This window comes from Meriones unguiculatus, chromosome 5 (assembly GCF_030254825.1).
Source record: "Meriones unguiculatus strain TT.TT164.6M chromosome 5, Bangor_MerUng_6.1, whole genome shotgun sequence".
In the NCBI taxonomy this organism is placed as follows: domain Eukaryota; kingdom Metazoa; phylum Chordata; class Mammalia; order Rodentia; family Muridae; genus Meriones; species Meriones unguiculatus.
In genome coordinates, this window is record NC_083353.1 from 824,101 (window position 1) to 847,409 (window position 23,309).

Sequence of the window (23,309 nt, forward strand, 5' to 3'; positions counted from 1 at the left end):
ACAGCAGGGGTCCAGGCCCTTTCTCTCTCCCATGCAATGTCCTCTAACCTGTCCTTGAGTTTCTGGGCACCAGAGGGCAACCACTGGCCTTGCTGCACCCATTCTGGAGGAGAGCACAGAGGCAGGAAGGTGGGCAGAGGCAGGGAGGGAACAATGGCGGAGGACAGAAACCCAGGGCTGCAGCAGGCCACTTCTCATCTGCGGGCTTCACCCCCGCCCAAGCTCCTCCAAAGGGCCAGGGACCAGCCTGCTGCTCCGGGGCTGTGGAGGGACCTCAGAACAGAGCAGAGCCAGTCTGGGGCCCCGGAGGAGGGGGAAGAGTGTGATAAGCTTTCCAGGGCTCTTTGGGGCCAGTGGGGCAGGCGGAAAGAACTCTGGGGTGGCTTACCACTCCTGCTTTGCAGACAGCTGGGAGACACTGGGCGAACCCAGTCGCTCTGTGAGTGCCCAGGCGTGCTTCCCACACAACATTGCCTGGTCTCTTTGTTCCCACCTGCCCACCTTCCTCTGCTTGCCCTCTTCACTTGTCTCTGGCTAGAGAAATGAAAGGTTTGGGGGCGAAGTAATTGAAGCAGCAACGGAGGAAAATATATCATGGTCCAAACTATGCAAATTGAGCATAAAATGGAGGATTTCTTCCATTCAACAGACAAGTGTCCCAACTCAGATGTGTTTCTGTTCGCAGGGAAGGAAACAGAGCAAAACGGCAGTTTTCTCCTCAGGCAAATAGACAGCGGTACCCTGCAGCACGTGTGTGGTGTGCGGGTGGGGGTTGTTGGATAATCAGGGATGTGCACAGAGAACGGTGTGGAAGGGGTGCTGTTCTCGGATTTGGTGTGTAGGAAGCTGGGGACATGGAGGCATCCCGGTAGCAATACGTCCTTAGGAGGGGCCTTGAGACAGATCTGTGCCCCTGCAGGGATTTCTTGAGCCCCATGGGAATTTGCCTTGCTGTCCTCAGGCTCCAACAGTACCCAAGGCCTTCCCTCCATATCCTCTCAGGCCGAGCTACCAAGCCTTGCAAATGTCACCCAGGCCGAACTTCCCTTGACACAGTGTCCTGTGACTGAGGTCCCAGCCTGCTCTGGCTGATTTCTAAGCGCCCAGAGACCTCTGGAGATGCTAGCCAAATCCAGGCTTCCCTGTCCTGCCGGCAAGAGGTGGAGCCCCAGCTGTACCTGGGCTGTGGAAAGGGTTTGCGAGCATGGCTGAGATTAGCAGCACTGGCCTGGGTGGGGAGAGGTGGCGTCTGGGACAAGCAGATCATTTCAAGTTCTAAATGGCAGAGGTATTCTGACCTAGAGCCCTAGCCTGCCCGAGAGCCTCATGGGCTGAGAGGTAGCTTAGTTCGTAAGGGAGCTGCTGTACAGCAGCAGAAAGTGAGCCCGGGAATGCTTGTCCACACAGAGTGACAGCTGGGGCCAGTCAGTGTGTCTCCATGACCAGGATGAAGAGTTAATCTGCTCAAAGATTTGTTTTAGGGTAAGATTGTAGACCAAGCCTTCATCTGGCATGGGCATCAGAAGTCCACCCTGGGCACTAACAGACTGTCCATCCTGTGAGTGTGGCCAGCAAAGGTGGCCCTCAGCCTCCCTCTGTGCGGCTAGCTAGCTTTTATGCAAGTTCTGTCAGATGCAGAATTCCAGTTCACCCTCAGCACCTCCGAGAAGCCGTGTGCACCCCTCCTGTCCCCTCCTCAGTGCTCACTGGGCCTTGAAGAAGGACGCGTCCCACTAGGAAGTGCTGCAGCTGTTGCTTCAGGCTGTGTCCCTGTGGACACTCCCCAGGACCGGACTTGGCAGCTCCTAGGGAGTTAGGATTTGCTCCACGTTCCCTCCCTCCCCCCACAGCACGCTTGAGTGGAAAGAAAGGCCACACAGAGGAGAGCAAAAGAGTCCCTAAAGCCAAGGGGGGAGGGGCAAGGGGAGGACGGTCCTGGGAAAGGTGGGCGCATCCTGTGGTTTCCTTTGGTGGTGTAGAAACGGGCCTTCTCTGGCCTTGGACAAGGCTCTCGTGTGTATGCCCTGGTACAGCTTCAGTACCCACTTCCCTGCAGCCTTGCTGTGTTCCTCCATGTGGCTGTGTTCGTGTCCCTCTGCCCACAGATGACGGTCCTGTGCCGGGTTTTCCCTTAAGGTCATTTTGCCTGTTTCATCACCTGAAAGGAGGTACTCCTGGGAACCTGGTAATATTCATAGAACCCTTCAAGACACCAGGGCCTCCCAAACCCTCCCAGCCACACTGCCATCCTCCCAGGGAGACAGGAGTTAACACTGGCCTCACTGGTCTTGGCTGCCAAGCAGTCCTGTAAATAAAATTTCTCCTAAGCAAACACTCCCCAGCTCTCTATTTCTGGGGCCACAGTAGTCCTAGCAGGACTTACTTAGCGTCCCAGCTCCAAGTGTCCTGTGGGGATGGGCAGCCTAAGGGTCCTTATACTGAAGCCCTAGGAATGCCCCCAAGCTGGCTCTTTGAAGCCGGTTTTCTTCTAGGAAAAGACAACTGAGAAGCAGGGCTGGCGTCCCCTGCCGCTGTAGTACTAAAACAGTCCACCAGGTGGGGTTCCAGGGCAGAGAGTGAGCGTGGAGCTGACCCAGCTAGCTCCGGAGCTGGGCGGGCAGAGCTCCCCGGCCCGGCCAACCCCGGTGGCAGCGCTCTCCTGGCGAGGGACAGCACTCGGGCGCGCATCTTACACGCTCTCACGCATTTTCTGCTAGTGAGCTCCAAAGCAGGTCCCATACTGCATGCAGGGGACTATTAGCAGGGTAGGGTGGAGTAGTTCTGTTTACACGGCCAGCACCCTAAATTACAGGTGGGGGGTCTGGGATGATTTATTGTCACCCTTACTATATGCTCCGGGAGTAGGGAGTGGAACGAGAAGACCCGAGGGCTGGGGAGGCCCAGAGGCACTGGATAGGGAGGGCCCCGGACGAGTCAGGCCGATATCCCGGCTGGTGTGCACAGCTCCGACGGAGGCTCGCAGGGGAAACCATCTAACAGGCAGAACCGTGGCTGCTCTGCCGCGTGAGGCTGTGGAGAGATTCCCAAACTCCCTTCTCTCCACCGGCGTCGGGGCGTCGGGGCGACGCCGGGCGGGGGCACACGCAGGTGCGGGCGGCTGGGAGCCACACTCACCCCTCACACCGGCGCCCTGGGCTCCCTGTGGCGAGCTGCGAGGTGGCCGTGCTCGCAGGCGGGTCTGCTTATTCACACGGAACCGGGAACGTCTGTGCAGGACTCGTGAGGCCTCCGTGCGGGGGCCACCGCTTTGTTTGAGGCGCTGGACGCTCCCGGACCTGCACTGCAGTTAATGAGGGCGAGGCTGGCTGAGTGGTGTGTGCGCGTGTGTGCGTGCTGGTGGCCGCGGTGGGGGCCTGGGAGGTGCTGGAGAGGAGCAGCCTCGCGCGGGTAGCCCGGGCCGCGCGGGGACGGCACACCGTCCCCCTGCAGGGCAGGGGCCGTGCGGACCGCGGAGGCCTGTGGCCGGCGCGTCAGGAGTGAGGGCCCCGGCTGGACGAGGCAGTTAGGAGGGGACCAGCGTGCGGGGTCCGCGATGGAGCGCCGCAGAGGCTGGCACCCCAACGGAGGGAGGCCCGAGCCCGACGGGGACCGTCCTCGGGGACCGCAGGAAGCCGGAGGGGGGGTGCGGGGACCCAGGAGGGAGAAAGCGGGAGGGAAGTAGCCCAGAGGCCAAACCGGCCCCAAGAGGGTGCGCACCCCGGGCGCGCGCGCGTGTTTGTGTGGTGCGCGCGCATGTGTGTGTGATAAGTGTGTACGCGCGCGCGCGCGTGTTCCCTCTCCTCCACCCGTAAGTGCTGGACTCCGCGAGCCGCGGGCGAGAAGGACGCAAGGCGCGAGGTGAACTGAGTTTGATCCCGAGGCGCCCACAAGTGGGTCCGGCGGGCGGGGCCGGAGCGCACACGCGCGGCCTCTCACCACGCCTCCCGCCGGGGAGCGCGCGCGGGAGCTGTCCGCGCGCCCACGCCGCTCCCGCCTCTATATAAACACGCGCATCGCCGCGCCGGGGATCAAATCAGATTGAGAGACGCTTTTCAAACCACCGGCCCGGAGTCCGGCCTCCCGCTCCCTCTCCATCCCCTTCGCCTCTCTCTCTCTCTCTCTCTCTCTCTCTCTCTGTCTCTTTCTTTTCCCCTTCATCTTTTTTTTTCTTCTCCCCAGCAGCAACTCCAGAGCCGAGAGACCGCGTCCGGGACGGCCTGCCTTTTCCTAATTGCTGGCTAGCCGGCGCGGGGTTTGCACTCCTCCCGGCCCCACCCCGCGCGCCCCTCCCGCCGCCGCCGCCGACCCGCTCGCCCGCCCGCCTCGGCCCACCGCGCCCGCCTCCTCCGGGGAGCCTTCTCCCAGGCCCCCAGACTTTCTGGGTTCGTTGGAATTTTTGGACTGCGGGCCCCCCTTTTTGTGCACCTGGGAATTTTGCAGGCATACTTTTGATAAATTGACCTCACTCGCCGCTAGTCTCGCTTCCCCTTCTTTTTGCCCCCTCGCTTTGAGCAGAGAAGGGGTTTTCGGGAGACTCCTGGTGGATAAAGTTTTCCAAAGTTTTTCGAGCGTGATGGTTGCGGGGAGAGCAAGCCCGCCAGCTTGACCCAGCTCCATCTCGCCTCCCCAGGGCGGCCCCGGGCCCGTGTACAGGGACAAACAAACAAACAAACAAACAAGTCGCACCTCCAGTTGCCAGGGTCTCTTCTCCCGGGCGCTCTCTTCCTCCCTCTCTCCGACCTCCTCGCAGCTCCAGCCCCGACCCTCGGCCCCTCTGTGCCGGGTCTCGCCGAGGGGCGCCAGGACCCTCGCCGCAGCCTCCCATCCCCCCGCCCCGGTCCGGCCCTCCCCTCCTGGCCCGGCCGCGCAGCCAATCCCCCGAGCGGCCGCCAACATGCTCTTTGAGGGCTTGGAGCTGGTGTCGGCGCTGGCCACCCTCGCCGCGTGCCTGGTGTCCGTGACGCTGCTGCTGGCCGTGTCGCAGCAGCTGTGGCAGCTGCGCTGGGCCGCCACCCGCGACAAGAGCTGCAAGCTGCCCATCCCCAAGGGCTCCATGGGCTTCCCGCTCATCGGAGAGACCGGCCACTGGCTGCTGCAGGTAAGCGCGCCTTCGCCCGCCGCCCCGGAGTGCGCCCGCCGCGGGTGCCCGGCCCCGCCCCCTCCCGGCCGCTCGCGGGCGCCGCAGACCTCGGGCGCCGGGCGCGCGGCTCGGGGCCGACGGCGGGGATGGCTCCCGCGGGCGCTGCGCCGGGCCCCGGGGCGACCGCGCGGGGTGCGCGCCCCGCGCCGGGGAGCCGCCCGGAGGCCGTCGCTGAGCCGTCGCCTCCGTCGTTGAGCGCCGGGCGCGGCCCTGCGTCCTGGGCGTCTGGGCGCGGAGAGGTCAGGGAGGACAGGGCCGCCGGCGGCCTCCGCCCGCTCTAAGACCGCATCCCCCGGGCACTCAGCTCAGGTACAGTTGGGCTGGTACAAGGTGCTACGCACAACTCGCTCGCTCTCTCGCTCTGTGTGTGCGCGTGTGTGTACACGCGCGTTTGCGTCTGTGTGCTGTGGTTGGAGAGGAAGAAGGTAACGGAAGGCAAATCCAGGCAGGATGCTGAGGGCTCGCAGCTTTCGGGGAAAAGGGGCTGTTTGCGTACTGGGTGGAGACAGTCTAGCGAGGGAAAGCGGGAGAGGGAGGCGAGAGACCGGAGCGGGCCAGCGCAGCCGGGCGCCTCGCGGTTCCGCTCGGGCGACAGTCGGCCCGGGCCCGAGGACCAGACCTACGTAGGTGGCAGGGAGATCACCTGGCTTCCACCCCGACCAGCGCTAGACCTTCGCGTTTGCACCTGGATACAGGTTTTTGGGGGTGCTCCTTAGGAGTCACTGCGGGGGTGTGCTTGTCCGGCGGGCGCGGAGCGACGTTAGGGGCAGCCTGGTTACCCTGAACCAGAGAACCCGGCCCCTCGAGAGGAGGAGTGAAAGGTGAGCGCGCGGGTCTGCGGCTTCAGACGTGCGAAAGCTTGGCTTGACGTTCACAGACGCGTGCAGTCCGTGCGCCTGAACGCGCACACTCTCACACCCCCCCGTCGGGGGCCGAGTGACAGCACAGGAGCCACTATTGAGGGTTTTGAGAGATTCTTTCCCCTTGGATCTTTCCGTGCTTTACAGTCGGACCATCTCTTGGGGGGGGGGGTGTGTGTGTTCTCATTTCAATCCGATGTTCCATTGAGACAAAATCTCTTTCGCCTGTTTCTTGTCTCCACATTTAAAGGGTTAACTGTGGCGGTGGTCCAGGCTTTAGCTGAGAACTTAGAAAATAAAATAACTGCAGTGGGCGCGTTTCCCGCCTGTTTTAGAGACAATCCTCCGAGCCATCGTCCCATCCTGCTTCCTGGGCTGCCCCTCCCCCAGGTCCCTTGCCACTTTCCCCAATCTCACCAGGGCCCTGTGGGTGTGGTGCAGCCAGCACGAAAATTAGACTCCCTTCACTGGGCATCCGCGCCCCTGGAGGTCAGGTCCCGCGGGAGGAGGGACTGCGGGTGCTGAAGGGTTAAAGTGAACCCTCTGAATCCGGTGTTTTTTTCGGAGTAATTTATCAGATTTTACGGGGGACCTCCAAGGGCTCTCGGTTTCCACTGAGCACCATCTAAACAGAGCCCAGGGCTAAAAATACATTTTTGTATAAATTGGACTCGCGGCCCGAACGGCCGCCCCTATGAAAGTCCTCTTTGTGAAGGCCGTGGAAACGGCGGACAAATAACTCTTTATTAAAGCCACAAAAAACGCACTTTAATTATAGTTAGGCAGATCAGAGGCGGGGGTGGGGGCGAGGCGGCGGCGACCTCGGAAAATTCACAGCCCAACTTTTGTGTCGAAAGAAAAGAAAAACAGAGGAAAAGACGAGAGAAGAGAGACGGAGGGAGACCGAGCGAGGGAGCCTGCGCGGCCGCCGAGGACGGGAACCCCGCTCCGCGCCCCCTCGGCCGCACCCCACCTCCGCCCCGACTCGTCTTAAAGGGGCCGGCGCCGTCTAGGCCGGCGTGGGGATGGGGGCGTCCCCCGCTCGGCCCCCCAGGCGGCGCGGGGTTCCCGGCTCACTCCCTGTCGCGCGCCGGGCCAGAAGCATGTGGAAAACCCATTAGGAATCTGGGGTCTGCAGTCGCCTTCCGCATCTGGGCGTGTGCACTTCCAACTGGTGTAGGGTTTCCCTGGGAGAAAGAAGCGAGGAGGGGGCGGCCCGGGAAGGGGAGCCTCCGGGCAGGGCCCTCGGCGCGAGGCGGGGTCCCGCCCGCACCCCTGCGGGCTGGCCCGGGAGAAGCACAGGTGGTTCCCGCCCCCTGCGCCCGGCGCCCGAGGGGTTAAGGCGGGCTGGGTGGCGAAGGCGACGAAGGTTTCCGGCCCCGCAAGCCGCGGCCCAGAGCTCGGCTGGGGGCCACGATCCGGTTACCTGCGCGGCCCCGCGCCCATCCCAGCGCCCCTCAGAGCACCTTCCCGGCGCTCCACTTCCAAACTTCAGGGCCGTGACCAGAGTCCGTCCGGGTTATCCCCAGGACCAAGGCTTCGGGAGAGTCGTGGCTCTGGGCCCAAGGCTCCACCCTGCGGAGCCCACGGAGGGCCACACCGGAGCAGAGAGGAAACTCCAACCCCCATCTCTGGGGACAGCCTCCGGGCACGCACGACTCGCCGCTATAAATAATCCTTGGCCTGCGGCCACCCCGCGGGGTCTCGCCAGCCCGTGGCCTGGAGCCTGGAAATATTTATTCCGAGAGGCTCCGCCGCGCAGGGGTGGGGGAGCAGGCTCCGGCCTCACGTTCAGCCGTCGGGGATACACCCCCTCCCCGAGAGTCATTAGGAAAGCCGCCTTCCGTGGGTGCCTCCGTCTCTCCGCGCTCCCGCATTATTTATTACCCTCCAGGCCCCACTCCGCAGTCCTAATGCACGCCGTGAAAAATAAAACCTGTAGAGTGTGTGTGGTGATGGTGCGCGCGCGGCCGCGGGGGGGGCAGGAACCGGGTTGCCTGTGCCTAGGGTGGGGCAGGATGCCAGGGCCCCACGGGTCCTCTGTGAGTCCTGAGAGGCTTCTGCTGTGGCTCCCGCAGGGTTCGGGCTTCCAGTCGTCGCGCCGGGAGAAGTACGGCAATGTTTTCAAGACCCACTTGCTGGGGCGGCCGCTGATCCGCGTGACGGGTGCGGAGAACGTGCGCAAGATCCTACTGGGCGAGCACCAGCTAGTGAGCACCGAGTGGCCGCGCAGCGCGCGAGTGCTGTTGGGCCCCAACACGGTGGCCAACTCCATCGGAGACATCCACCGCAACAAGCGCAAGGTAACCGCCCCGACCCTTGCCAGGGGACCACCATCCTCGGGAAAGGAGCGCGGCAGTCTGGGCTCCGCCGCTAGACGGTGTCCTGCCCGAGGTTCGGCTCTGCTTGGGCCTCCTTTTGATCCACTCTCCCGCACCCCCGGCTGACCCACTACACAGTGACACCAGTAGAGGTGACGGGGCCTGCCTGGGGATGGATGGTCTGCACCGAGTTGTTCGTGTGGGGTCTGCAGGGATGCAGGCGGCGGCTCAGGGCACCGCTCTCCTGGAAGAAGGGGGCGGGGAGGGCGAGCGTTCCGTCCCCCCACTCTCCACCTCCTCCTTCTCAGAGTTACCCCAGGAAAGCCCCAGAGCCCCACCGAGCTAAGCCAAACCTGGCCTGGCTGCAGCAGGCTGCGCGGAAGGCGAGTCTGGCCTGTGTCGGGCCTGGAGACAGCCCGCGGCCGCGGTCTTCCGGCCTGGCCGGGGTAGTTTGGGTGGGCTGGGGCCCTGCCCTGGCGGGCGCGCGGTCCTTGGGGGAAGGGCAAGGGGTGGGGCGCGGTCTAGGTGCGCTGAAGTTCAAAGCGCACCTACTCTGCGCGAAGAGGAAGAGAAAGCGGGTGTTTATCCGGTGGATTTCCCGAGCCCCGGCCGCGGCGGGCAGCCGGCGCGCACGCAGCACGCCTCCCCGCCCCCTCCCGCTGTGCCGCCGCCGGGAGCGCGGGCGGCACGTGCTGTTTGAACTGCAGTAACCCGAGGGCCGAGCCGGCGGGCGGGCGGGGCGCCGGCCTTGGGCTGGAAGCCGCCAGAAGCGAGGTTGCAAGGCTCCTTCACTCTGTTTTTTCCATTGGGTCAGGGGACTCGCTCAGGTTTGGAACCAAAAAAGAAGAAAAGGGAGCTAATGCCACGGGGAGGAACAAGGGATAGGGGAGAGAGAGGACCTGGGACCGTGCCCTTGGCCAGCAGCCCCCACTTCCCCCGCTAGGTAGACGAGGTGACTGGGGAGTAGGGGCATCATTCACTGAAGCAGCCTCTGGGCTTTGATGTTCTCTGAACAGCCCTGTAAGGGTCGTTCTCCTTTCCACGAGAGGAAAAAAAATCAAATGAAGGTGTGCAAGTCTCCCAAGATTCCTACAGAAAGGCTTCGAAAGCAGTTAATACAGCTTGCTGGCAAATGGGGGAGGGGCTGGGGGCAGGGTTTTCCCCCTTTAGTCCCTGAGACTCCATCACAGCCGGGGAGCCTGGAGAAAGACAGCCGAGACCTTTGGGAACCCAGCTCTGAGCCACTGACAGCTTCCTCACTTTCTGAGGCTTGGTGCAGAGGGATCTCAGAGTGAGACTTGATCAGGAAAGTCATCACTCAGCCTGCAGCACTAGCTGAGGCCTACCGGCTCCGGCCTGCTGGGGCTGCAGGAAGCTGGGGTGCAGGCAAGGTGCTGAGAGGAAGAAGGACTGATCAGGACTGTGAGGCCCAGGGGACACTTAGGGGGCTGGCAAATGCCTTGCAAGCTCACCCTCTCACCCTCCTCACTTCCCCTCCGGCTTCCAGACGCCAGGTGGGAAAGGCCTGGGCTGGAAAGGCCAAGGTGTGAGTCCCCCTTGTCCATTTGCAGACCGGACAGGGAAGGGAGCAGCGCAGGTGAACTGTGCTAGGGGAGGATCGGAAGAGACAATTCTGATGAGGTGGGAGACGGGTTGAGCACTAGGACTCTGCAGTCACCCCCTTTTGGGCTCCTGGCCCTCCAGCTCTTGGAGATGGAAGATGGTACACACTGTTCCAGGCTCCAGAAACAGAACGGGGAGGGTTTTCTGTGCGCCTGCTTGCTGTGTGCTGGACTTCTCAAGTCACCCGAAAGGGTGGTCCATGATCCTGAGTTTACAGAATTTCACAGGGACTAAGAACCGGGAAGCTTGACCCTTGTCCCCAGGAAGCAGAACCTCACAAGAAGGATAAGAACTGAATACTCAGGGGGCCAGATTCCCAAATGTCCATGTTGGCCCCTGAAGAGACAGGTCAGTCTTGAGGATGCAGCGGGGTTTGCAGCTCACACTGCAGAGGGGGCCATGGTGCAGCCTGGTTAGGATGTGTGTGATGGAAGTGGGGCCCAGGTGTGCGGGGCATGGCTGGCTGAGCACTAGAAGAGTCACTCTTTCCATTGGGGTGGGTGACCACCCCTTCTCTGGGAGGTCTAACCAGATGTGTGGAGAGAGGGCTCTTCGCAGCCATCAGCGCAGTACTCCACATGTTGCTCCGGGCCGCCCTGGTGGTCTCGGGCTAGCTGGGGTGGGGTTGCCACGAGAGCTGCAGTGTCCTGCAGTCTGACCGCATCACCTGTGAAAGCCAGGCTGCAGGCTCTCTCCCGGTCTCCTCCTTCGGAATGCCTCCCAGCCTGGGGCAGAGGTTCTCTCTGATGGACTGTGCATAGAGAGTGGCTGGCCTGCTGCCCAGGGGGGCTGGAGGGGTCTGCTTGAGAAGGTGGGGACTTACACACATAGGCTAGTGCTTCTCCGCTTGCCAGCCCCATTTTCTCTGTGCTTTTGTAGATGAAGCTGGGTCTTGGCACTGAGAGACTAGGAGCGTCAGTGTGCCAAATAGGGGTCCCAGGATTCCCTGGAGTGGGAAGACCCCAGAGCAGGTATCCTGCCCAGTGGGTGGGCAGAGCCTAGAGTGGTCCATGGTAATAGAATCTTGGGGGGGGGTCCTCAGTCCTACCCCACTGGGCTCTGGCTGCCTCTGGTTTATTGCACGGGCTGTAGCTATAGACATGCCTACGTGGATCTAGGCTTGGCTCAGGCAGAAGCTGCAGGCTGATTCAGGGCTGTGGGCAGGTGGGTAGCCCCAGGGAACTTGTCCTGCGAGATGAAGTCCTTCACCCAGAACTTAACGTAGCTCCAGCAAATGGGCCCAGGGGCTGCTGAGGCGGGAGGCACGAGTGGATCTCGTTGAAGGTCAGTGGGGGAGGACGCCCAGGCCGGCTGCCAGGGTGTCTGGCTGTGGGTGCCTCCCTCAGCTCGCCCTTGTGCAGGGCAACAGGCAGGATGAGTGTGAAGGCTTCTGCCTGGATGCCTTCCTCTCTGTGTCCTTCCGATGTGGTGCGGGGTCCAGGACTCTGATGTCCTTTTGCAGCCCCACTTGGTCCTTCTGCTGGACCCCCACCCTGCCAGCTTTGGAAGGCAAATGTGGCCTTGGTGGGGAGAGGGGAGGCTGGAGTCTTTTCTGGCTCTGAGCCTAATGACAGGCATTGTATCCATTCTGGGCTCCCCAGGCCCAAAAGGTTGGTATGGGGTAGGGGTTTGAGGGTCCTACCACAGGGTGTAGACGGTCACCCTACTCTGTGGCCTTGAGAGGTCCTTCCCATGTGGACCTCAGCTTTCCAAAGGGGCTTTGTGTCTGGAAGAAGGTAAGCAAATGGACAGCCAGTTGCGTCCTACCCTTCCAGTGCTTTGGTTGGGGTCTGTGGAAGAGTCTGGGTGGGAGGGTACACACAGGGGCAGACACGTGTAGGTAGGGAAGTGGGGTGCCTGGCCCACCCTGCCTGACCAGAAGTGATGAAGGGGAAGGGGGCCAGGTGGCATTGCAGGGAGCTGGAGAATGACGCCCTCTTCAGCCCCTCCTTGCTGGAGTATAACGCACACACCTTGGCGTCGCCTCTATGCGGACTCCTGCCTGCCTTCTGTTATTCTTTCCACTCTACAGGCTGAGGCGCTGGTGGCTTGGCTGGGTGGCCTGCCCTGGCCCCCACCCCTCCTGGGCAGCAGCTTCCATTCCTCCTCAGCTGAGTCATGGCTGGGCAGTGGGCTCCCTCTAAGGCCCTGCCTGCTGCTGTGGCTGCCCATCAGCTTGCCCACTCGCCCTCAAGTGCTGGCTGATCAGGCGTCTCCCGTGGGAGCTGTGGGTTTTACAAGGTGACCTCCCATCCCAGAGACAGCGAATGAGAGGAGAGAGGAAGTCTGGCTGGGAGAGAAGACATCTGTAAGAACAATTATAGGGGATTTGGGCTTTGAGGAGCCCAGGTGAGCTTTCCAGGCTGTATGCAGTCAGGTTCCACCCACAGGGGGAGGGGAGGGAAGAGGGGAGAGAAGATGTAGGTAACTGTTACTGGGAAGAGTGAGAGGGCCAGGCCGTGTTCTTCAGGGACACGTTTAGAACAGAGCCCATCCTCCAGCCTTCTTGTGATTCTGTGGGTGTGCTTCGGTGGATGTTCTGGGGTCCCCAGCACCTTCTTTCCTTGCTCTTCCTGCACCCATTCCTTGCAAAGTCCATAGCTATGGCTTGATCTGCAGGACTCTGTCAGGCCTTGGCTGGTTCCATGGACCTTTGTGTGGCATTCTTGGCTTCATACTGGGAATCCCAGGGAAGACCCCATGAAAGACAAAACAGCCTGGCCACTGTGCTGCTTTCGGTCAGGGCCAGGGCTCCTGAACCGGAGCCTTTTTCATACCGAGCTGCTCCCAGGCACCTTCCCCTGTGCCCCAGGCCTGACCCCAGTGGCCAGCAGCCTCAGATCCAACAAACTGATGAGGCCCAGGCCTCTCCTGGCCCTGGCAGGCACCTCTGCCTGTCCTCCATGGTGGCTGGTGGTTTCTGGGCTGCCTGGCTTTGGGAAGTGCCCGCCTTGTTAGCCCTGGGCAGAGACCCAGAGATGCAGACTCTGGACATCTTCCCAGAGCCTGGGAGGCCCTGTGTCTCTAGAGCAGCTGAAGTAGAGGCAGGGCTGCGGATTTGGTGAATGAGCAAAGGTCGTCTGCTGGAGGGCCTGCTACTGGCCTCTGCTTGGTTTCTCATGCCCATGCTTTCTTCATCTTTTGGAAGAGGGTAGGAAGAAAACCACCAAGGAGAACTGGGGAACATCTGGGTGGAAAGAGAGTTTGGAACATCTAGATGGGACACTTCGTAAAACCAGCGGGGGGACTCAGGGCCAGAAGAACAGCAAGTCAGAGGCTGGTCTAGACAAGAACCTGGGCTTTCACTCCTCTTCTCAGGGCTACAGGAGGAGTCTGGCCATGTTTCCTGGACTTGGTCAGGACCCCTTCCCACTTGGGAGCAAGTTTGGACCCCAGCCATAGATTTCCTTGCCTAGCCCCAGATTGGCTCCCAAATCCATTGGCTGTCTTTCTGGGTGCCCCTGCCCTCCTGGGCCCCTCAAGCCAGGGAAGTGATTCAGTTAGCTGTCACTAGAGGGCGCAGGGAATGCAACCTAAGGGGTACTCCAGGCTTGTCCGTGAGCCTAGTGACCCCTTCTTAGAATGCCCTCCTTGTCAGCCTTTGGGGTAGCCTGTGCCAGGCCACCAGGACCTTGGTGGTGTGAGTATGGGGTGCCAGGCTGTCTCAGAGGGATCAGGTGTTGCAGGACTGTGCTGCTGGGAAGGGCCTCTTGGGGAAAGTAGAAATAGGTGCTAAGATTCTGTGTGTCTTGAAAACATTCCGGAGGTCTCTTGGGTAGGTCTCCCCATCATCGATGAGGAAACTGAGGCCTTGAGGGAAGTGTCCTGATCATGAGCACACTCTGAGCTGGGTGACAAAATCCTTTATTATAAGTTCGGCCCCTGGGGGTCCAGTTGGACCTTCCTTGTCGTTTTCTTGCTGTATCCAGATGTCTTGTCTAACTTTGGCTGGTCCTGGTGACAGTGGCCTCTACCCTGTCCCTCCTGCATATGCCAGTGTTGAGTCCAGAGCTCCACTGGGCCATTTTCTACCCTCTCCCACTTCCAAGAGCTTGCTGGTTCTCAGCCAGTATGGTGTCACTGTCCCTTCCTACCCCACTGCCAGCTTCTCATCCTGTCTGGCCACAGGGCGTTATCCCCCTGCTTCCCCACTGTGTTTCCACAAAGCTCCATTCTCTGATAGGCCTCTGTTGGTCAGTAGTCACTGAACTCCTGGGGATGAGGGCCCACTCTTTCAGACCCCTCCCACCACCACCACCTTAAGACCCCTTGGCTGAAGGCTGAACCTGGTCCTAAGAACAGAAGAACACGAGCTCGGGCGCCCAGTGCAGTCTTTCTCTATTAACCCTCTGACCAGAAGTAGCCGCTGTAGCCCCCGTTTAGGAAATCCCCCAGAACACCCCAAATTGGGCGTGAGTGACCTAGAAGACCTCCTGTCACCCTGGCTCCTCTAGGCTGGTCTTCGGCAGTGGGGTTGGTCTGGGCAGCAAGGTCCTCTGCCCTTCCCTGGCCTCCCTCCCCTCCCTCTGCCTACTGGGAATTAGGGAATGAAAGTGCTATTGTGTGAACAGGCTGGGCCACTGAAGGGCCAGCACTGTTATTTCTGCAAACCAGCCCTCCCATTAGCCATGCAGGGCACAGGCCAGGAAAATGTTACCTTTTCCTCCACGAGCTGACTGCAGGGGAAATTCTCACATTTACAGTTTGTGCGGTGGTTGTGTTTGGGGGCAGACGGGAGGCAGCATGCTTATGTGGTTTTGCTCGGGGCGGGTGGGCGTCCGCCCCTGCACTCTCCCTCTGTTCTCAGCTCTGGGGCAGGGGGCACCTCCTGTTCTGGACTTGTATCTGGGGATATAAGTAGGCCCACAGGCTGTGAGTAAATAAATAGATACCCTCCCTCTCTTGGCTGGAGTATGGCTGTGTGAAAACTGTGCCCATGTTGCCGTAGAGACAAGGCATTGCCCAGCTGATCAGGAGAATGGGTACAAGGCCAGGAGGAGGGGACGAGGATCCTTAATGGTCCTAGAACATGTTCAGAATTAAAGAGTCTTCATGATCTCCCGGGTAGAAAGCCAGTGCTTGGAGGCCTGGCCAGACAGGAGGTTTGGAGTGACATGTCCTTTGCCCTTCCTAGAGCATCCACTCAGTAGCCATCACATCGGCAGTTTGGGTCCTTGGCAAGTCCTACTTTCTGTCTAGCCATGGCTTCTCTTACTTGCCCACCGGTGGAGCAGAGGAGAGCCACATGTGCTGTGTGTTACTAGACACTTGTGTCCCACCTCTCCTGACATTTCTGCCTGAGGTCTTGGGACTTGGCAGATAAGTGCAGACTCCTTCTTGTGGCCCCACCCTAGCCCCTGTGGTGGCCCAGCTGGGAGAGCCTCCCACTCTCTCATAAACACAGGTGGTAAAGTAGAGAGGACAGCACAAGGGTGGCTGGCCTGGAAGCACCCCCCAGGAAGCATGGTAGAAGGGGCGTGGACAGCATTCCTCCTGGCTGCTGGCCCCTTACCACCTGTTTCTGGGCCCTTCAGGTCTTCTCCAAGATCTTCAGCCATGAGGCACTAGAGAGCTACCTGCCCAAGATCCAGCTGGTGATCCAGGACACACTTCGAGCCTGGAGCAGCCAGCCTGAGGCCATCAACGTGTACCAGGAGGCCCAGCGGCTTACCTTCCGAATGGCGGTGCGTGTGCTGCTAGGCTTCAGCATCCCTGAGGAGGACCTGGGACACCTCTTTGAGGTGTACCAGCAGTTTGTGGAGAATGTCTTCTCTCTGCCTGTGGACCTGCCCTTCAGTGGCTACCGGAGGGTGAGTAGCCAGTGCCTGGGAAGGGAGGGTACAGAATGCCTTCAGGGGGGGGCACAATGCCGGGCAGGTGCTGGGAGGAAACATGGGGCATGGGAGCAGGCAGGTGAGAGCAACAGCATGGGTCTGGAGCCTTTCCTGTAGTCCAGGGGCTTAGAAGAAGTGCTGCCTTCAAGATGAGCTGATGGTCCACTTTCCCTAGGGCATCCAAGCTCGGCAGATCCTTCAGAAGGGCCTAGAGAAGGCAATCCGCGAGAAGCTGCAGTGTACCCAGGGCAAAGACTACTCGGATGCCCTGGACATCCTCATTGAGAGCAGCAAGGAACACGGCAAGGAGATGACCATGCAGGAGCTGAAGGTCGGTGGCAGTACCAACACTCCACCGTGGCTCCCCTCTCTGGCTTCCCTCATCCAGAGCGGAGGGTCGCCTGGCTGCTTTCACCATCTGTCTGAGCAGCAGTGACAATGGCTGCCTCAGGCTGAGGCAGAAGCAGAGCGGTATTCTTGCCCTTGCTCTGAAGGATGCCTGGGGCTAGTCTGTTCTGTTCACAACAGTAGGCGGCTTGGGGCTGTGTGTACTATGTCCTGGGGGTGGCCAGGCCCCATAAGCTCTATCCTATACATACCCATCTCTATTGCGCTTAAGAGGTTTTGGAACATTGGCCCTGAGGCGTACAAACAGGCTGATAGTGGCTTGTTGGCACTGCCTGTTGAACGTAGCTCTAGGTTACTCTCTCACTTCTCTCCATGGTCCTAAGAAAACATGTACCCAGAAACCACTCTTTGGAGGCCAGCTCCAGACTCCTTGGTCATAGTATGGATGCCCTCTCCTACAGCTTCTCTGGTGGTGTTTGGTACTCTTGTCCATCCCACTGCCTGAGCACAGCTGGGCCCCAGTCCCTTGTCCCTGTGTTAAGTCCTGTTTGGGGGCTCTTCAACTTGAGAGGGCTTGTTCATCCTAACATTCTGCCCCAACCCTTACCTGGTGTCCACAGACCTCCCCAGGAAGCTGGAGCTTTATTACCAAGTATCCAGACCTTGGGATGAGGGGACCTCTGGGCTCCCCTCTTAGGTCCTCTTAGCTGTTGCCTTATCCTGCTTCCAGATCCTGCCCCCTACCTGACCTCTACCTGGTGATGGAGGAAGAAGCTGGGGATGTAATTACCATAACACACACACACACACACACACACACACACACACACACACACAGTGCTGAGCCTCCTCAATGTAGCCTGCTGGTGCTGGCCAGGAGTCCAGCACTAAGAAAGAAGTGACCTTAAGCTCTGGAGCCAGAGGGCCTGTGCTCCTATCCTGAGTCACAGCACTGTGTTTCTGGCCAAGCTAGGGACCGGCCTGGGACCTCCACGAGCCTTTTGAGAGCAACAGCGTTGGCAGCCAGGAGGCAGAGCCTAGTGCAGATTGCTCTGCGGGAAGCTAGCAACATAGGTCCTCCTAAGTGGCATCTCTCTACTGCTGCAGGACGGCACCCTGGAACTGATCTTCGCAGCCTATGCCACCACGGCCAGCGCCAGCACATCCCTGATCATGCAGCTGCTGAAGCACCCTGCTGTGCTGGAGAAGCTGCGGGAGGAGCTGCGAGCCCAGGGTCTGCTGCATGGCGGTGGCTGTCCCTGTGAGGGTACCCTGCGCCTGGACACACTCAGTGGCCTGCACTACCTGGACTGTGTCATCAAGGAGGTCATGAGGCTCTTCACGCCCATCTCTGGTGGCTATCGAACTGTGCTGCAGACCTTCGAACTGGATGTGAGGCTGGGCTGTGGTGCTGGTGGTAGTGGCATGGCTGGGGCTTTAGCTAGATGCTGGGAAGAGACGGCCATGTTGGGGTCCTCGGTATGGTGGGAGAGGAGGTAGGGATTGGTGCCCAACAATAGTTCCCAGTCCTGTGGGAGGTGGTTCACAGAATGCAGAGCTGACTGAAGCCAGCCGTGTGCTACTTGGGCTGCTGCTCTGACCTACAGAAATGGAGACGTGAACTAGCACACTGGGGCCGTGTCTTTGGTCAGGGACAGGCCTTGAACATGTAAGGGCAGGTAGTGATCCTCTTCGGCTCTCACCACCCTACCGCTCCTGGTCTTCCTCCAGGGTTTCCAGATCCCCAAGGGCTGGAGTGTCATGTACAGCATCCGAGACACCCACGACACAGCGCCTGTGTTCAAGGATGTGAACGTGTTTGACCCTGATCGCTTCAGCCAGGCACGAAGTGAGGACAAGGATGGCCGCTTCCATTACCTCCCATTTGGTGGTGGCGTGCGGACCTGCCTGGGCAAGCATTTGGCCAAGCTGTTCCTGAAGGTGCTGGCAGTGGAGCTGGCCAGCACCAGCCGCTTCGAGCTGGCCACCCGGACCTTCCCTCGCATCACTCTGGTCCCTGTCTTGCACCCGGTGGATGGCCTCAGTGTCAAGTTCTTTGGTCTGGACTCCAATCAGAATGAGATTCTGCCTGAGACAGAGGCCATGCTGAGTGCTACGGTGTAGCCTCGCTCTGGTCTCCGCCCAGCCCAGCAGAGGGATGTGGGACCGAGATAGAAACCTGTGGGGTGGGGAGAGGCTGGACAGGAGGCCAGCAGCCCCCCATGCTGTCCTCCTCTGGCCTCTTCCCTGGCAAACCCTCCCCCCAAAGCAAAAACAAAAGGGCCCCACCCCTCCTGACTCCCACTCTCTTGGATCTCCACTGCCCCATATTTTAGCTCCCTGGACAGGGCCAGGACAGGGCTCTGTATGCCCATGACAGTGTTAGCGCCAGCTGGTTGAGCTGCAGTACGAGCTTATGAACTCTGAACACACCCTTACCTGACTTACCCTTTGTCTTTTTGTTGGTGGTCAGGTGGCTGTGAAAGCAGGAGGGAGGAAAAGAGGGGCCCTTGGAGCACTCTTTGACACCCTGTACCACCCCCTCCTGTCATTGCTCACATGGTGCCCGGAACAGTGTCCTGGGGATTTTCATGTAAGGCAACATGGACAGGGCAGGAGCTGCCACCAGCCTCGAGGGGGCCTGTGCCAGCCTAACCAGTTTGGACATTGGAAATTATCTTTTGCTGCTATTTGTTCTTCTGACCTTGGGGTATAGGAGCCTATAGGCTTAACCTTCAGCATCTTCCTTGGTGGCCCTGGACAGGTACCCCAGCATTCCTCCCCCATGGGACCAACTGAGCCAGGTGGCTTCTGGCTATAGCTGGGCTCCCAGCTGCCCAACCCTGCCCCCCTAGCCCATATTTATTCACTGACCTTGGCTACACCGAGGTCTGGAGAAGCCCCACCCCCTATACACACACACCTGCCAACCTCTGTCCTAGCTGTCCTTTTCAGGACTTAGGTGAGGCAAGAAGACAGTGTGGAAGGTTAGCAGCCCTCCTGGGCTCCAGGCAAAAGGTTCAGTTTGACCTCAGAGCCCTGGGCTAGTGGGTCTGGGGGCCACCACTTCCTGCTCACCCACTGCCTGCCCTGGTGCCAGCCACTCCCCTGATGAGGGTGCATAAGGGTACAGGTTCTTCTGAGGGGATGTCTTGCCTTTCCTTCCTTAAACCCTCACTCTCTGCCCCTTTGCTCTTGGAGGAGTCCCCCCTCCCTCATGCGACTGTGTGCTCAGCTCAGCTCAGAGCATGGGGTAGAGATGAAAACAGATCTGGTAGAGAGAGCCTGCCCTGGAACTGCCGGGGGGGGGGGGGCTGGTTACGACACTGTTGCTGGTGAAGCTGCCCGGGAGGCTGAAGCTAGAAAGCCATGGAGAAGGAGAGGGGGAAGAGGAAGAAGACAGGGCATAAGTGATTTGTCAGAAGTGGTTCAGTCGCAGAAAGGCCAGTGGGGCTGGGGGAGGGGGGATGACTGGGTAGGAGAGGAGGGATCCTGCCTCGGCATTTTGAGGGTCGGCCACTCAGGACCCTCCAGGGAAGGGTTTGGAACTCTGGTGAGTCTCTAGGCAGTTTGACTGTTTTCAGATTCCTCTTTGCTTTTGTTTTTCCATCCATTGCTTTTGCATGTTACGAAGATGATGGGTCTTTTCACAAGAAGAAGAACCCAAAAATCAAAACACAGAATGACAGCCCACATCAGCCTGAGCCTGGGTGGCCACGGTCACCTCACCAGCCACACAGAATGTCCCATAAGCCACGCTTCCCGTGTGTTTCGCTGGTCTTCATCTTCCTGACAGAACCAGAACAAACGAGAGCATTAGAAGAGATGTTACCAGCAAAACTATTGTGAGGTTAAAAATAAGTATAATCCCTCAACCTCCTTTCCCAGTTCTGAAACAGGCCAAAATGTAGAAAGACTCATCAAAGCATGTGTAACAGGTGTGTGCGGCCACTGGTCCACAAAGCAGCCCAGTGCCCAGGGGCCTCATGCCCTGCACACTGACCCTGCTCGCCCGCAGCCATCCGTTGCAGCCTGATGGTGTGCCTTGGCTCTGTAGGGCCCCAGCAGGTTTCAGGGGTCATCCTTTTCAGGGGGCCAGCCCAGGAGGTGTGGAGAAGGAAAAGCTGGGGGGGATCCCTGGGAGGGTGGGGGAAGAGAAGATGGTCTGCCTGGACAGGTCTCTAAGGTAGCGGAAAAGGAGCCTGGCTCAGGCACTCGTGGCTGTGATGCCTGTCTCAGCTCTGTAGCTGTGTCTGTTGCGTGTTCATGTGTTTCATTGTGGTAGCATTAATGGGTGGTGTATTCTCACATTCCTAACTATTGTAACTTGACATTAAAAAACAAACCCCACAAAACTTCCTGCCACGGGCTTGCAGAATGAAGCACTTTCAAAGTTAGGCGCTGGCGTGTGCGGAATGGGCGACCATTTTGATCCTGCCCAGATTTCTATTATTTTATACACAAAACTTTTTTTTCATAAATGTTATAATTTTTGTCTGTCTTTATAAACTATTATAAGTACTATTTTTGTTATAATTCAAAATAGATATTTAGTATAAAGTTTTTGCTGTTAAATATTTGTTATTTAGTAAACTATGAATTGTTCTTTATTGTAAACATGGTTCAAAATATTAATATGTTTTTATCACAGTTGTTTTAATATTGAGAAAGCACTTGTGTGTTTTGGTATGACCTGGTGTCGTGTGTGTTTTGGCTGTCGTGTGGTTTTGATGTGTATATAATATTCCGTGTTGCATATTACAACAATGAATGTCATGCATTTTGTGAAATACTCAATGTGGCTCTTTTATTGGCTTCCATAATAAACTGTGGGGACTCAATCTGTGTCTGTTGGCTGTCTGCTCTCCCACCCTTCAGACTCACTCATTGGAAGGCTCCCTCTCGGGTGGTCTGTGTTCCCTTCGGCAATGCCCAGGCCAGCCTTTCAGGAAGTCCTAGACTGTTGTGTAGCTGAGCCCCACATTCCCACACAAGAAAAAAGGTGGTGACGAGGTCCAGGGCCTGATGGGGAGACAGGCAGGGAGGCTTTCCCCATGCCACCAAGTGAAACTGCGGCTAGGTATGCCCAGTGACCCACAGCTCGGAGGCTTTTCCATCGGTTTGAGCAAGGGTGGGCGGCACAGGACTGGGCTCCTTGTTCTGAGCTCGGCCTGTTCCTGAGCAGATGATCTGCCACATCTGTTTCATGGGTGTCATGGATCATGTACATGCCCCAATCATGTGCTTGGGAGTGAACCAAACAGCGAAGCAGGTTCCTGTATTACAGAGATGGTTTCTCAGGGGCCCAGTGTGACCCCAGACTACAGTGATCCGCAAGCCACTTTGTTAGCCGAAACGTCCCCTTTCCCAAGCTTTTCTACGGCCTGACCGTCCAGCAGGCCTGGGGTGGAGTCTGGGAAGGCAAGTCTGCAGGGCGAGGACAAACGATGTCCACAGGGATTCCAAGGACTAGGGCAGTGGATGTGCTGGGGGGAGGCTAGGAACCAGAAGCGTTGTTGGTGTCACAGCCTGGGCCCTCCTCTCTCAATCTGGAGTGGCCACTTCCAGGCAGGCCCGACAAAAGTCCCTGTGTGGTCACGTCAGTTCTTTATCCTAGTCTGAGCGATGCTCTGCCCAGAGCACCCTGACCCGGGCACACTGGAACACAGGGCATTGTTTGTCCGTCCTGGACCACAGAGACTGGCCACCCAGGCAGCTGACAGAGGCACTCGGGCAAGATGGCCATGGACTCTGGATTCTTCTGTAAGGTGAGTGCGGTCGCCCCACTCCTATCCCTGCATCTGCTCACCCTCAACCTTCTACCTTCCCCAGAGTGGAAGAGGCAGGGGGAATCCTTTTTTTTTTTTTTTTTTTTTTTCATGTAAGTAGAATCCTGTAGTGGTGGTGACCTTCCTAAGGCCACAGGGGAATGGAGAGAGGCTATAGGAAGCAGAGCCCTGAGCTGAACAGTATTTCCTTAGACTGACCCAGGCTCAGCCACCAGCAGCAGGAACTGGATGTCTCAGGAAACTTTCCAGGAAGGCAGTGGCTTGTCAGGGTGTGAATTCCATCCATTTTGGAGGCAGCAAAGGGAATGGAAGCATAGCCCCAGGGGTCCCCTTGGCCTGAGCACCCTGTCTTGGGGAGCTGGTCCAGTCATTGCCTCAGTCCCTACTTCTTCCATGTGGTACTCAGATGGTGGTGGGGAGTCAGTGGTGCTAGCTGCTCTCCCCCAGGCACTGTAGACTGGGTTCCCCAGGCCTGAAAGGAGAACACAGACACTGGGCAGACAAATGGGGACACTGTTTATCCCTGGACTGGGCCACCAGTGTGGATAGAAGTTAGAGGATACACATTCAGCCATTTCCCAGCACTTTTCCAAAACAGCCCTGGCATTGGCTGGGCCTGGCTGCCCAGGCCCTGAGGGCCAGCAGGGTGAAGTGAGCAAGAGCTTGAGACATAGCCAGCTAGCTATGCTCAGTTGGCTAGGCCTTGAAGTTTGAGGGGAAGCGAAAAAAGGAAAGGGAAGGAGCCAGAGTAGGGGGAGGATAAAGGGAAGAAAGAAGGGAGAAAGGGAGGAGAGGGGGAAGGACAGGAGGGAGATGAAGGAAGAGGCAGAGAAGAGCGAGGGAAGGCTTCGTTTCTGCCTGAGGTTCTAGACCCTGGTTATGGGGCAGTGATGAAGAGAGCAGCCTGGGGCCTTTGGCTCTCACCTCTGTCTTCCACCCAGCTTGAAACTGTAGAGCAGTGCCATGAGCAACCAACTCCCAGTGGTGTGGTGAGAGGGGGATGGAGGAGCCATGGAGAAGGATGAGCCATAGAGACCAGATGTAGAATAAGAGGCTCACACACACACACTTCTACGTACATACATACATATGTGTGTATCATATATATATGATACTTTTGGTGGTAATGGGGAATTGAAGCTTTAATACACGCACATACATGTGACTTCAATGTACTTAATTTGTATTGTCTGGGTATACACAAGGGAGTCAGAGGACAATATGCAGGAGTCAGTTCTTTCAACCCATGTGGATGGGTTCTCCGGCTGGAACTCAGGTCATGAGGCTTGGTGGCAAGTCTCTCTGCCTGCTGAGGCACCTCTCTGACCCTGTATATGTGAAATGGCGTACATTGCTAGGGTCACCCAGGTGTACAGCCGTGTGAAGAGCAAGGC

General features: G+C 58.7%; 1 protein-coding gene across 1 annotated transcript; it reads left to right on the top strand.

Moving 5' to 3' along the window:
- Window positions 1-3,943: 3,943 nt before the first annotated feature.
- On the top strand, window positions 3,944-20,967 carry LOC110565602 (cytochrome P450 26B1). Its single transcript, XM_021663311.2, has 6 exons — window positions 3,944-5,098; window positions 8,079-8,303; window positions 15,479-15,754; window positions 15,954-16,109; window positions 17,234-17,518; window positions 17,858-20,967. Exons 1-6 carry the CDS (start codon window positions 4,895-4,897, stop codon window positions 18,248-18,250), a joined length of 1,539 nt encoding a protein of 512 aa, XP_021518986.1. The 5' UTR covers window positions 3,944-4,894; the 3' UTR covers window positions 18,251-20,967.
- The last annotated feature ends 2,342 nt before the right edge of the window (window positions 20,968-23,309 follow it).

Bases quoted from the DNA above. Each gene is read 5' to 3' on its own strand.
- LOC110565602 (XM_021663311.2), top strand. From the start codon at position 4,895: ATGCTCTTTGAGGGCTTGGAGCTGGTGTCGGCGCTGGCCACCCTCGCC. The intron at 8,304-15,478 runs GTAACCGCCCCG...TGGGCCCTTCAG, and splicing joins TCCACCGCAACAAGCGCAAG to GTCTTCTCCAAGATCTTCAG. The intron at 17,519-17,857 runs GTGAGGCTGGGC...GTCTTCCTCCAG, and splicing joins TGCAGACCTTCGAACTGGAT to GGTTTCCAGATCCCCAAGGG.